General features: G+C 36.0%; 1 protein-coding gene across 2 annotated transcripts; it reads right to left on the reverse strand.

Moving 5' to 3' along the window:
• Positions 1–8,495: 8,495 nt before the first annotated feature.
• On the reverse strand, positions 8,496–12,080 carry LOC127809544 (protein SIEVE ELEMENT OCCLUSION B-like). Of its 2 annotated transcripts, none has more exons than XM_052348408.1 (7): positions 11,857–12,080; positions 11,657–11,755; positions 11,025–11,341; positions 10,699–10,808; positions 10,398–10,543; positions 9,547–9,990; positions 8,496–9,397 (listed from the first exon to the last, which is right to left on the reverse strand). In XM_052348408.1, exons 1-7 carry the CDS (start codon positions 12,019–12,021, stop codon positions 8,747–8,749), a joined length of 1,932 nt encoding a protein of 643 aa, XP_052204368.1. In that variant the 5' UTR covers positions 12,022–12,080; the 3' UTR covers positions 8,496–8,746. The 2 variants fall into 2 exon arrangements, with proteins under 2 accessions (XP_052204368.1, XP_052204367.1); XM_052348407.1 differs by having other exon boundaries at positions 10,890–11,341.
• Positions 12,081–13,777: the final 1,697 nt, after the last annotated feature.

The following is a 13,777-nucleotide window of genomic DNA, read 5'->3' on the forward strand; positions in this document are numbered from 1 at the left end:
ACCATACAACAGTCTCACCGTCACCGAACGGCTAACCCTTGCCCCCACTACCCAACCGCTCTAGCCAATAAATAAACGAAAATCCATAATAATACCCGATAGCTAAGAACCTAGCCCTGGGTGAATACAACATCATTCCCATAGGATTGGGGGTGATACAAACTCCGTAGACAATCAACGAATAATACTCTTGAAATCAGGTTAATAAATTAAATTATTAAACACACCGTTCAAATTTCATAATTTATTAACAGCCAAATCCAACGAAGGGAGGTCAAATAAATTGATAATGAAAGAATCGACAACGAGGGTATAGAGAACTTGCCTTTCCGAAGATAGCCTTATACTCAATTTGACCAAACGCGATCAACGTCATACAAACTGCAATATTCCAGTTATTGACAAAATTAATAAAATTGGGCTCCAAATAAAATTTCAATTGCAGAGATTATTAATTACTAATTGGTCTACATACCTGGATAATTAAATTAGGGATTAAACGGAGTTTAATCCGATTTTTGAAGCCCAAAATCTCTCAAAATTTCCTCGCGCACGCTGCTGTATTTTCTGTAAAATTTTACTGTTTGTACTGCTCGAATTCACGCCCGAAATCGGCTAAAAAGAAGCAAGGGAGTGGGGCGCCACGTGGCAGCGCGCGGCAGGCCGCTGGGGGAGGCCATCGCCTCCTTCGAAACGACGTCGTTTTAAACTTCAATTGGCTGATTAAAAAATAATCCAATTTCCAGCCTCGCATGCGCAACTCCCCCCTGCGACTCAAACCCGCATCTGCGCCCGCCTTCACACGCCCGCGTGCCACCTGCGCTGGCTGCATCTTCATTTAATTTAGTCCATTTCTTTAGTCTTATGTAATAACTTGAGCTTGCTTGCTATTTAATTGACCATTCCAGAACCTCACGCTGCCACCAATTTCTTCCTATAACCTATATATATATATTTAACCTCTTAATCCTTATACACTCCTAAACTCATATATATTAATTATAGTCAAATCTTATTATTCTTCTACTTACTATTATTATTATTTTTATTTAATCGCTACAATTTACTTTAATATTTCTTTTAAATCCAATTATCCCAAAATTAAATTAAATTGCCATTTACGGGCACTACAAATCTTCCCCCTTAAAAGAATTTCGTCCCCGAAATTCATATCTGGCTAGGAAAATAACTGAGGGTGAAGTCACCTCATGTCCTCCTCTAGCTCCCAAGTAGCCTCCTCAGGGATATGTCGTTGCCACTAGATCTTTACATAGGGAATCGTGCGGCTACAGAGCACTTTCTCCTTCCGATCCACAATACTAGCAGGCAACTCAACGTATGACGCGTCCTCTTGAACCACGAGCGGATGATAATCAATGACATGCCCGGGATCTACCACGTACTTGCGGAGCATAGAAACATGAAAGACATCATGTACATGGGCTAACTGAGGGGGTAAAGCTAATCGGTATGCCAACGATTCGACTCGCTCCAGAATCTCGAATGGTCCCACATAACGAGGACTCAGCTTGCCAGATACCCCAAAACGTCAGACACCCCTCATCGGCATGACACGAAGAAAAACATGGTTGCCCACAACAAACTCCAAATCCCGACGTCGTCTGTTCGCGTAGCTCTTCTGACGGTCCTGAGCTGCCTTCATCCTAGCCCGAATCAACTAGATCTTCTCTGTCGTCTGCTCTACCAACTCCGGTCCAAGTAGTGCTCGCTCCTCGGTCTCAGTCTAGCATAGAGGTGATCTACACGGCCGCCCATACAACGCCTCAAAATGTGCCATCCCAATACTAGCCTGGAAGCTGTTATTGTAGGCAAACTCCACTAGCGACAAATGATCATCCCAGCTCCCATGGAAATCCAATACACAGACACGGAGCATATCCTCCAAAGTCCGAATGGTCCGCTCCGACTGCCCGTCAGTCTGAGGATGGAAGGCTGTATTGAAAGTCAGCTGGGTCCCCATAGTACTCTACAACGCCTCCCAAAATCGTGAGGTAAACCGAGGATCCCTGTCTAACACAATACTAGCTGGGACTCCGTGCAGTCTCACCACCTCATCAATGTATAGCTTGGCCAGTCGATGAATAGGATAGGTCTTCTTGACAGGTAGGAAGTGTGCTGATTTAGTCAGCCGATCAATAATCACCCATATCGAATCATACCCCCGGCTGGATCGTGGCAATCTTGAGACAAAATCCATAGCTATGCGCTCCCACTTCCACTCCGGCACAAATAAAGGTCGTAACAATCCTGCGGGCCTCTGGTGCTCAGCCTTAACCTGCTGGCACACTAAACATCGCTATACATATTCTGCTACGTTCCTCTTCATGTCGCTCCACCAATACTGACGCCGTAAGCCCTGGTACATCTTCGTCGCTCCAGGATGGATAGTATAGGGAGAACGATGAGCTTCCTCTAGGATCCTCTGCCTGATATCACCGTCACTCGGCACACAAATCCGCCCACGGAACAATAGCAAGCCATCATCCCTCTGGCTATACCCCAATGGACCAAATCTCTCCATATCAGCCATAATCGCGTCAAGCTCCACATCCTGTCGCTGTCGATCGCGAATCTGGTCCTCAAGATCTGAATGGATTCTCATGGTAGCACAATAGAGTGTAGGATTATCTGATGCCACTGAGATAGTAAGATCACTCATCTGCTCCAATAAGAACCACACCTGCACCATCATAGCTGCAGCTGATGCTCTACAACGACTCAATGCATCTGCAACCACATTGGCTTTACCTGGATGATAGAGGATCTCGCAATCATAATCTTTAAGCAGCTCTAACCAACGGCGTTGTCTCATATTGAGTTCCCTCTGTGAGAAGAGGTACCTAAGACTCTTGTGATAAGTGTAAATCTGGACTCTCTCACCATAAAGATAATGCCTCCAAATCTTCAAGGCAAACACTACGGCCGCTAACTCTAGATCATGTGTAGGGTAATTTTCTTCGTGCCTCTTCAACTGTCTGGATGCATAAGCATTCACTCGGCCGTCCTGTATCAAAACACATCCCAACCCTACATACAAGGCATCACTGTAAAAACGAAAACTTCGATTAAGAGAATTAAACTGCATACAAATCAAATATAAATAACAACGAAGCTATCAAAAATTAGGATAAAACTTCTTTGAAAACTTGATCAATTAAATGCTTAGATAAATCCGATCAATTGAGATATAACAAATAAATAGATCAATTAAATTCTTTAATGCTAGCATCTTATTATATATAAAAGATGCAGTGAGGAGGGTAAGGAAACACAAAAAAAGGAGGATTGGGTGTCTGACGTAGCGAAAGTCTTTTAATAACTCGTTGATTCACTCATTAATGCCGGATTATAGGACTTAATCAATAATTTATTGATTTTAAAAAATATCAAAAAATTGAAGAGAATTATGAAAAAAAATTCAATAAAAATTTTATTGAGAATTCCGAAATCAACTACAAAAACTTCCATTCTCCAACCACCATCTCTCTCAAATTCTAATTTTACCCCTCATTAATGCACACATACACAATCAAATATCCATACCCCTATTGGTAATTTGCTTCATTTTCCATTTCTTTTCTCCTTTCCTTATTCATTCTATTATGCAAATTTCCATTTTACCCTTACCTTTTCTTACACAACATATAATATATAAACCCACTTTGAACATTTTGTATTTTCATTTTCTTTATTCACACATTTTTCAATATGTATGTATATATATATAACTCATTTAAACAAAACCCACATTTTTATGCATGGCCCTAGCCCATATCAAAGTCCAATTAAATAAAATAACCCTTAGGTCCCAAATAAAACAACACCCACACATATTTAACTCATTTTAAGCCCAATGGCCTCAACCTAATTTATAAATGAATTTCAACTCTTCAAGTCTATTGGGTCTTTTAACCCTTGGCCCAAGTCTATTGGGTCTTTTAACCCTTGGCCCAAGTCTATTGGGTCTTTTAACCCATTTGTTTTGTGTTAGTTATAAATTTGACCATCATTCTTTAATTATTCACCATACATTGATTCCAAAAATAATATTTTCACTAGTGTAACTTTTTTGCTAATGACCCCTTAATCCCAATATTTCAAATATCAAATCCAAAAATTAATATTCTCATATAAAAATAATTAATTCCAACATTTAATTTCAATGATGCCCCCAAAATGTGATATACAAAATAAAATTTTAATAATACTCTAGACCCACTAACAAGTCTTTACCGAAATATCAATTTCTAAATGTGGTAATTAAAATCTTGTTTTTGCTTGAGAACATACATATAGATGTGGTAATTAAAATCTTACTTATGTATAGCATTTCGTTAATAAATAACACATGTTATACCTCACAAGAAACTAATTTAATTGCATCGTAGGGCAACTGTTGGAGGTTGTAGCGCAAATGGCCTTCGGAGGCGGACGCGTTACCTTCCACCGGAATCTCCACCGGAATTCCCTGCATTTGCATAAGATCATTTGTCACCTCAAAAATCTAATCTAATGGTTGCAAGTTTTCGTCGTTATAGAAAAATACAAACGGCGCGCATATATATTACTTTGGAACGTTGAATGACATCCTTGATGGCATGGAGTGGAGAAGAGGGTTGGGATCGAATTTCTTGACATGCTAGCTGGTGCTGATGGGTGGCCAGAATTTGCTCCATCAGTGCTGCATCTCCGTTGACGTCAGCTCCATGTGAAGCAGCCATTCCCATTAATTATTTGTGAAGGGGGTTTGGTCACTTAAACAAACTGCAAAGACAAATAATTAATAAGAGGAGAGAAGAGAAGAGAGCTAGCTAGCTAGCTTGATGAGTTGCAGGTTTGGCCTCCTGCTGGCGTGCCCTTTTTATAGACAAAGGAAAGCGCTACGTGGCTTGTGTTGCAGTGGGAACACAAGTACCTGTTCCCATTAATTTTGGAGCCTTGACAAGGGCATGTGAGTAGGTAGCCAATCTTACGTTGGCCACATTGCCATTACATGCATGCCTAGCTCAACGATGAAGAGAAAAAATTAATTATAACTATTTTTGTGGAATATAATTTTAGTTTTAATTGAATAATAATCCCTGAAGATAAATATAATTATTAAAATAAGTTAAGTTATTGTACCAAAAGAAAATTATCAATGTCACCTAAAAGCCTATTCATAGAGATTAATTATAAATTTACTTACTAGAGTGGAACAATTTATGAAGATAAATATAATCATTAATATTTTTAATTTACAAAAATATACAAACTATAAAAAATTTGCTTTTTATATATATGAAACTATTCGTACGACGATAAAGAAAGGAGAGAGTGATTGATGATATATGCATAGAAAAAGAAAGATGACAAAAATAAGAGCATCTGTCGCAAGCTGTCACCCCAACTAACTTTGAATTTATCATAAAAATAAAAAAAAAAATTACATTAATAAAAATTAAATATTTATTACTTAATAAATTTTTAGTTAATTTTTTTTTTTCTTTTACTTTTTGTTTATGCGTCGGCCCTCTCATCAAAAATAAAAGAGAATAACTCAATTTAATAGATCAAAATGGTAACCGGATTTTTTTTAATTTTAAATATAATTATTATTAATTTTAAATAAAATTATTATAAATTTATAATGTGATATTAATTTATGAAAATTATTCGGAAAAATTGTCTGTATCTATATCATTTTCTCAAATGTCAAAAGATGGAAAAATGCAGTATGGATATGGATGCAATAAATAATCGATGTGGAGGCAACAAATTTCATCGTCATGCACTGAATTAACTAATTATTTTTCGGATGGCATTTGATCTATTTTTTTAATTTTATTATTTTATTTGATTACCTTTTTTTGACTTTCAAAAATTTTGAAAAGATTTGAAAAATGATGGAAAAATAGATAAGTACTTGAAGAAAATGAAAAATTAAACTTTGTTGCCTAAGTTGAACAATTTATGTATGTGTAAAAAAAATAAAAATTACAAATAAACTTTGTTTACAAAAGACTGACACTTTGAATATTATAGTTCAATTTTTATTTTCAAGTAAAATTTAAAGATTAATATAATATTAATAATCGTGTTCTTGTTTAATTATGACTTACACGCTATACGTTTTTTAATCTTGACTCATTTTCAGCTTGAAATTTGTATTAAGTATTTTTATAATGGTCTTAAGCTTATTTTATTTTTAAATTAGTAATGGTATCCTCCAATTTTAAAATACTTTTAATTTAAACAAAATGTACAAACTGTAAAAACTTTGCGTAAAAAAATTATATGAAACTATTTTGTACTGCGACAAAGAAATGAGAGAGGGAATCTGACGCAAGCAATCTTGTTTTCAAAAAAAAAAATTATGTATTTTTAAGTATGTGTAAAAAAATTATGCCTTTTACTAGAGTGGAACAATTTATGTATGTGTAAAAAAATAAAAAATTATAAATAAAATTTGTTTTCAAAAGAGTGACACTTTGAATATTATAGTTTAATTTTTATTTTTAAGTAAAATTTAAAGATTAATATAATATTAATAATCTTTTTTTATCTATAAGTAATAATTAATTAAATAAAAAAACACCACAAAATGTCGACAGCTCACACTAAGGAATACCCTATGCACAAAAGCACCAAACACCCTACATCGGGATACAACAAACTAGCAAAACATAATAAAAGGAAAGAGCGAAGAAAATCCTTATACCGAATCCACAAGCACAAGATGTGCTTCCTCAAAACTATGCTTAGCCTAAACAAGAGCATTCAACTTCTTCATTTCTTTCTTGCACTGCGACTTGGTCTTCATAAGATCATAGTTCAAATTAGAATTGTCAACTCTGTTAGATATAGAAACATCCTCCTCAACTTAGTCCCATTATTCCCACACAACACCCCCTCCATAACCTCCTTCATATCCTCATTTGAAGGAATATCTTTATCTTTTTCCATAATCGAACTAAATAGATTGTGAAGTAGCAACCCCATATCTTGAGGACGAGTAGAAATAGCCATGGATGCATGCTTTGCGATTATTAGGAGAGACCCTTTGGGTGTAATCTTACCTGACATATTTCTCGCTTTCTTGCCTCCCTGTACATGCCCACTAACACTCCCCTTATCTTTTTGGGTCGACGAAACTGACACCGAAGAGGATTGGTGTATAGGCGGGGCTAGAGAAGGAATTTTGGGACAACTTGAGACTTTATGACTAAAGACCTTACAATGAGAACAAACAGAGGGCAACCACTGATATTCTATCGGCTTTCTCACTAAACTAGGCTCGTTGATACACTCATCAATACCTTTGTAGAGATTTATATGTTGAGAAAATTTAGAAAATACATCCATTTCAATGCTTTACTTTGAGGTAAAAAAAAATATATATATCAATTAAATGCTTTAATGCTAGCATCTTAATTATTATATATAAAAGATGCAATGACGGTAGAGGAACAAAATAAAAATATTGGATTGGGTGCCATTGGATGATGGAACTTCGAATAGTGTTATTACAAATATCCTCTATTGTGCAGACAGATAGAAAACGCACACGTACACACTTGATATCATTGTAAGCCTTTAAACCCAACAATAGAGACTTAATCAGAAAGCAAAGCACAACCAACAAACACAAACAAAACGATGGAAAGAAAAATTACACAGAGAGATTTATCGTGGTTCGCCCGAAAAGGGCTACGTCCACGTTGAGTTTTAGTGAGAAGAGTTCATTGCACTATACGAAAAATAGAGATTACACCCTCAGAAAAGCTCACACAAAAACACTCTATACAACATTGATTCGAAAACTAAAACAGCCCAAGAATCACTAATACAGATTAGGGCATAATCTATCGAACCAGAAAATACATACACAACATATACAGAGCTTATAGATCAAAACAAAGGAAGCCACAAGGCACGCTCGAGGAGACACTAGACTTACTCACATTTCCTTCTCTTCTCTTTCTGTTCCTCAACTTTACCTTTTCTTCGTCTATGGCAAATTTGATGATGTGACGCTCCAAATCCGGATGGTAGGTTAAATAGCAGAGTTAAACAGCTGGGATAGGGCTTCGAAAAAGGTAAGATGGAAGGTTGAGATTGAATTGTGCAACACGATATTTCTTTACACGAAAGAGAACAATCAGGCTCCATCTAGAATGCTCGGATGGTTGCCATGTGGCCCTCCATCGGGCGCCATAAGGCAACCCGAGATTATCGATCGTGGCCTTCCAGTTCCTTAGCATAATACGACATCGTTTAATGTTTCACTAATGACATCCTTACTTTGAGGTAGTGTCACATGGGTATAATTAAATATATGTTAGTGTTATAAGAATTAATTAATGGAAAGTGTATAAAATAACAAATGGGTTTAACACTTGTGTGCGTTTTATTATTCATATTTACTCTTTCAATTTGATTAATATGTATTTATAAATCCAATTCTCTAAACAAAACAAAAAGAAAAAGATGAATACACATAAAAGATCTAACAATATTATTTTTCTTCGAGAACTTGTAACATATTTAAATTTCTTACAACACGTCAACATCGCTTATATAGACTAAATAGTGCGCTACCGAGATAGAACACAAGAACAAGGACCACTTATTTATTTAATACATAAGTGGCAGATCGATGAACCAACTTCACATAGCAAAGTCGTTCACAAACTGGACTTGTTTCTAATAGGTCCATCACCAAAGTGGAATAGTTTTAGCTTAATTAGTGATCACCGCAACAACGATAAGTAATGAAGGTCTTCATAGCGCAGTCACAAAGGCGGCATTTCACCTTCTTAGGGGTGCTCCCCCTCGTGGCTGCAACCTCCAGGCTGTAACAGTCATGGTGACTTTCAAGGGTCTTACCCTCGTTAATCTTCTGAGCCAGTGCTTCTACGAAACCTTGTTTTCCAAGAGCTTCCCATCCGCTATTGTTCTTCAATATATCTAGAAATGTCTTACCTCGGGCTTTGGCCATCTCGGGGCTTGAACCACGGCAAATCGCAGCCCAACCTTCACCAATTGCATCAAAGCTCAAAAGTGTGGCAATGTCATCCATTGTAGTAGATATTACAATAGATTTACCGGTCTTTATCTTAGTCTGCCATATACTTCGCAGGGTGGCCCAGAATGATGACATATACTTTTGGTCTCCGAATCGATATACTGGGAGGGTGGTGTTGTTTTTCTTTAACTGTTCCAAAATCTCCAAAATCTCTTGGTGAGCTGCCCACTTCAAGTTGCTTTTTCCCGCATACATCATGACGAAGTCTATTTTGGCAGCCACCGCAACTCTTTGAGCTTCGTCTACAAATTTCTGAATCCACTTTATGTCTTCCCCTCCAAATAGGAAGATATGCTTTCCAGCATCAATCTGAAATACCAAAAACCTCCCTCTGTATTCTCATAACATTAAAATATAACCATATACTATAAAATTAATATCACAATTAATAAATTATACAGTTAGGAAGAGTCGTTAATTAGGGACAGATTAATTATATGATATAGTCATATGCATACCCAATTATTGACTATTGATCCCATTGTTTGTTGCAACAGCTGAATCGTCTTCCAGTAATCTACTTGAAAACTCGACTGTTCCAAAAACCAGAAGAGGTTGACGGCACCAGATATTACAAACTTGCCTTTTGGGTTGAGAACCACAAACTCTGACTCCCCCTCGAACTTCCACTCCTCCTCGATGTACTTGATGACCGCTTTGTTAAGCTTCCAAGGGTCATTAATGGAGTACCATCCCATTGAATCTCGCATTTTCTTGAAGTATTTTTCAATCTCTTCGTTCCATGAGGTTGATATGTCCACAATAGGAACCCACACGATCTCACAAGGAGTAGATTTTCTCGCATAGTTCTCAGAGAGAATGGAGATTTCCTCTTCGGAGAGATGCCCTAGATTTGAAATGTACAGAAACACATGTTTGCCGCTCAACTTGTTCAATTCTTCCTGTTCCAACAGAACAACATTAATTCAATAACTACATTGCCCAACTGCAAAACCGAGAGGATGACCGAATACAATATTTTGATAATCAAATTATGAAAATACCCCTCACCCTTTCTCTTTGTCGTCTCCTCTTTAATCTCTCTTTCTCTCATTCCCATGGCCACCACTCGTTGCCTTCGTCATTGTCACCTCGCCTTGTGCAGACCATCGATGCATCCTCCCTCTCCACCACGGATAGGGAGGATGTAGCAGCGGTCGGCGCGAGACGAGCGGTGACGAGCAGAGGCCATGGGAAGGGCAGAAGAAAGAGTAGAGAGGAGACTGTCAAGGGTGAGGGGTATTTTTGTCATTATATGTGTGTATATAAGCTGATCATGTGAAGCTCTCGGGCAATGTAGTGAGTCAACCTGTGTCTTGGTAGAACAATTATAGATGGATGTCAAGTGGCTTTGGTTCCAACAAAGTAGAGCTTGGAGGATCTCCATATTATCGGTATGTTCTCGCTTAAACAAGCCGACGAGCTTGTCATAATCTTCGGTGAGAATTATAGACTCTACAATAGACAAGATTTTACTTATTTAAGTTAGTTTCACCATAAAACTGATATATCATATCTCTTATCTTTATGTCATTTTTGTGAGGGAGAAAAATCATAATGAAATTAATATTGTAGGACGACGTTATTCCATTTTAAATTGTTGGACTAACCAATGTGTTTCTTCCAACTTTCCATTTCACTGGCAAGTGTGCTGCGTATGTTCGTTATCTCCATCGCCAAATCCGAAAGCTCTTGAGCCTCCATTGCTGTTGGTTTGTACCTAAAATTGTAGGGGCATCGATTAAAATTTTCACGAGTCCAGTGATCTATCTGTTATTGCTTAATTAAGTTGGGGACGTACTCATTTCCCAAGGCCACTGTGTTCATCAATATTGATGCACAAGCCACGGTACTCTGAATGCTCAAGTACACAGCTTTCGCCAAATCGTCTTCATGAGCAGCGAAAAAGGAAGAGAAAATCTTGCGTTGAACGTACTTAGATTGGAAGTCCTTGATCTCAACAATATAGTTGGTAAGACCAAGGATGGCCTCAACAACCTTGAGTGCCTCGGGCTTGAGTTTCAAAGGGGCCTGTTTCAACAGATTTGGAGATAGTTGTAGGAATGCCAAAGATTTGGAAAATGGGTCGTTGCTCCCATAAAGCTGCGAAACCGAGAAATAGGAGCCGTAGTTTGCAGCAAATGCCGCCAAGGTTATCGCTGCCTTTGCTTCCCATGAGTAGCTTCCCAGTAATTGAAGAAGTCCAATGGCCACCTCACTCGTGGTTGACACCCCTGAACACTTGCAAGAAAACTAATCGCGAAAATGTTCAATCTTTTTTTTTTTTTTTCTTTTTTTGAATTAGTAAAAAAGAAGAATATACTTATAAAAGAATACATTTTAAAGATAAAAATCGTATGCTTTAAAAATAATTAGAGGGGAAATAGCAATTTCTAAATGTGCCAATATACCTTTTGTTTTGTCTAAGTTCCTCAAATAATCCTATCCTTTAAACACTGCAGGCTAAACTAAATAATCTTTCTTTTTGCCTGAGAACATACATATAGATGTGGTAATTAAAATCTTACTTATGTATAGTATTTCGTTAATAAATAACATATATTATACCTCACAAGAAACTGATTTAATTGCCTCGTAGGGCAAGTGTTGGAGGTTGTAGCGTAGATGGCCTTCGGAGTTGGACGAGTATCCCTCTACCGGAATTCCCTGCATTTGCGTTATATCATTTGTCACGTCAAAAATCTAACCTAATGGTTGCAAGTTTTCGTCGTTATAGAAAAAATACAAACGGCGTGCAGATATATTACTTTGGCACGTTGAATGACATCCCTGATGGCATGGAGAAGAGGGTTGGGATCGAGTTTCTTGACATCCTCGTGTTGATGGGTGTCCAGAATTCGCTTCATCAGTGCTTCATCTACCTTGACGTTGAGGTTCATTTTCTCGGCTCCATTTGAAGCAGCCATTCGCATTAATGATTTGCGAAGGCAAATAATAAAAGGAGAGAAGAGAGCTAGCTAGCTAGCTTGATGAGTTGTTGCAGGTTTGGACTCCTGCTGGAGCACCCTTTTTATAGACAAAGGAAAGCGCTACGTGGCTTGTGTTGCAGTGGGAACACAAGTAATCCACCACTTTTTAATTAAAAATATCACTAGGGATAATGGTATACTAATGTGATAATCGTCTACGATTATCTGAATCTAAGATAATCCTATATTAATTTCTTTTGTATTTTTCTTATTTCATATAGTTTTGTGGAATATAATTTTAGTTTTAATTGAATAATCCCTGAAGATAAATAATCATTAAAATAAGTTAATTTATTGTAGCAAAAGAAAATTATCAATGTCACCTACTTAATTCGCCAAACCAGTCTTACATCACCAATTTAACAGCTAAAATTAATAATTGGTGTCTGCATTTAACAAACTGAAAACAACAATATGTTTGGTTTTGAATTAAAGATTAAAAATAGTTTTAATATCAATCAAAAGGTCATTTTCTTGGGTCAACCAAAATTAATATATATCGGAAAGTTTTTTTTAAATCTCTTAAAATTAGAATTATTTCAAATAATATTTATTTTAATATTTTGAACCTCAGTAAAATTAAAATTTTAATAAATAAATTTTATCCAAACATTCTATGATTCATTAAAATTAAGATCTTTATGAATAATATATAAATATTTTTTTTTAGAACTCTCAAGAATTTTTAAATGTCAAAAGAAAAAAATATATCTTTTTAGTTTAAAATATTATTTTATACTTTAATTTTTTTTGGGTACCTTTTAACTAAGTAACTTATGTATGTCAAATCAAAGACAGTGACGTAAACCTCCGGAGGCAAGAAATCCCTCTACAAGCAATCTGGACGAAGGGGTATTTCCACAATGTTCACAACGTCTGACTCAATAAAATTAAATTGAATTACAGGAAATTTAGCTGTTTTAGGCTATTTTAATTATAATAATTAATAAAAAAAAGCTACAAATATTTCAAAAATAATAATATCTTTTTAAATAAAAAAACTCTAGAGTTAGTCAATTAAGCTAACCCATCAAAATTATTAATTTGCTTGATTTGAGAGTAATGTAAAAAACTGAATGGCATTTTAATTGTTTATCAAAGGTTTTTTTTTTTTTTTTTACCGAAAATTGTCCAATCAAAATTTATGAAATTTCTATTTACTTAACAATTAACTAAAATTTATATTTTTAATACGAATAAAACTTAAATCATAAAAAAATTAATTTTATTTAAGATTTTTGACAATCAATATTTGACCACTTATCAAAATTTAAAATTCAAATCAAATAACTTTAAATAATTTTTAAAACTATAAAATTGTAAGTGATTGATTCTCTTGCTATTGTTATCTAATTATAAGAATTAAATTTATTTCTCTTAAAAAATAGCTCAAGCAGAGCTTGGACTCGATTCATTATTTGAGAGAGCAAAGAGGATATTAGGAGTCTCCAGACGAGTCTTCGAAATCTTTGAGAGCCTTACTCCTTAGAGAGTCTTTGAGTGACTAGTCTTCGAAAGTGTCCAGAGAATCTTTGGATAGGTGGCATTGGAAAAATCTATAGCACAAAAACAGTTAGAAGGCACGCAAAAATCTTTCCCTCGTGGGCCCTCTGATGCCTAAGTCAGATAGTGATATCTTGAATTAAAAATGTGGACATATGTATGCATGAGTGCGTGTTGTATGCTCTATATGACAGTC

Source organism: Diospyros lotus, chromosome 9 (genome assembly GCF_014633365.1).
Source record: "Diospyros lotus cultivar Yz01 chromosome 9, ASM1463336v1, whole genome shotgun sequence".
In the NCBI taxonomy this organism is placed as follows: Eukaryota; Viridiplantae; Streptophyta; class Magnoliopsida; order Ericales; family Ebenaceae; genus Diospyros; species Diospyros lotus.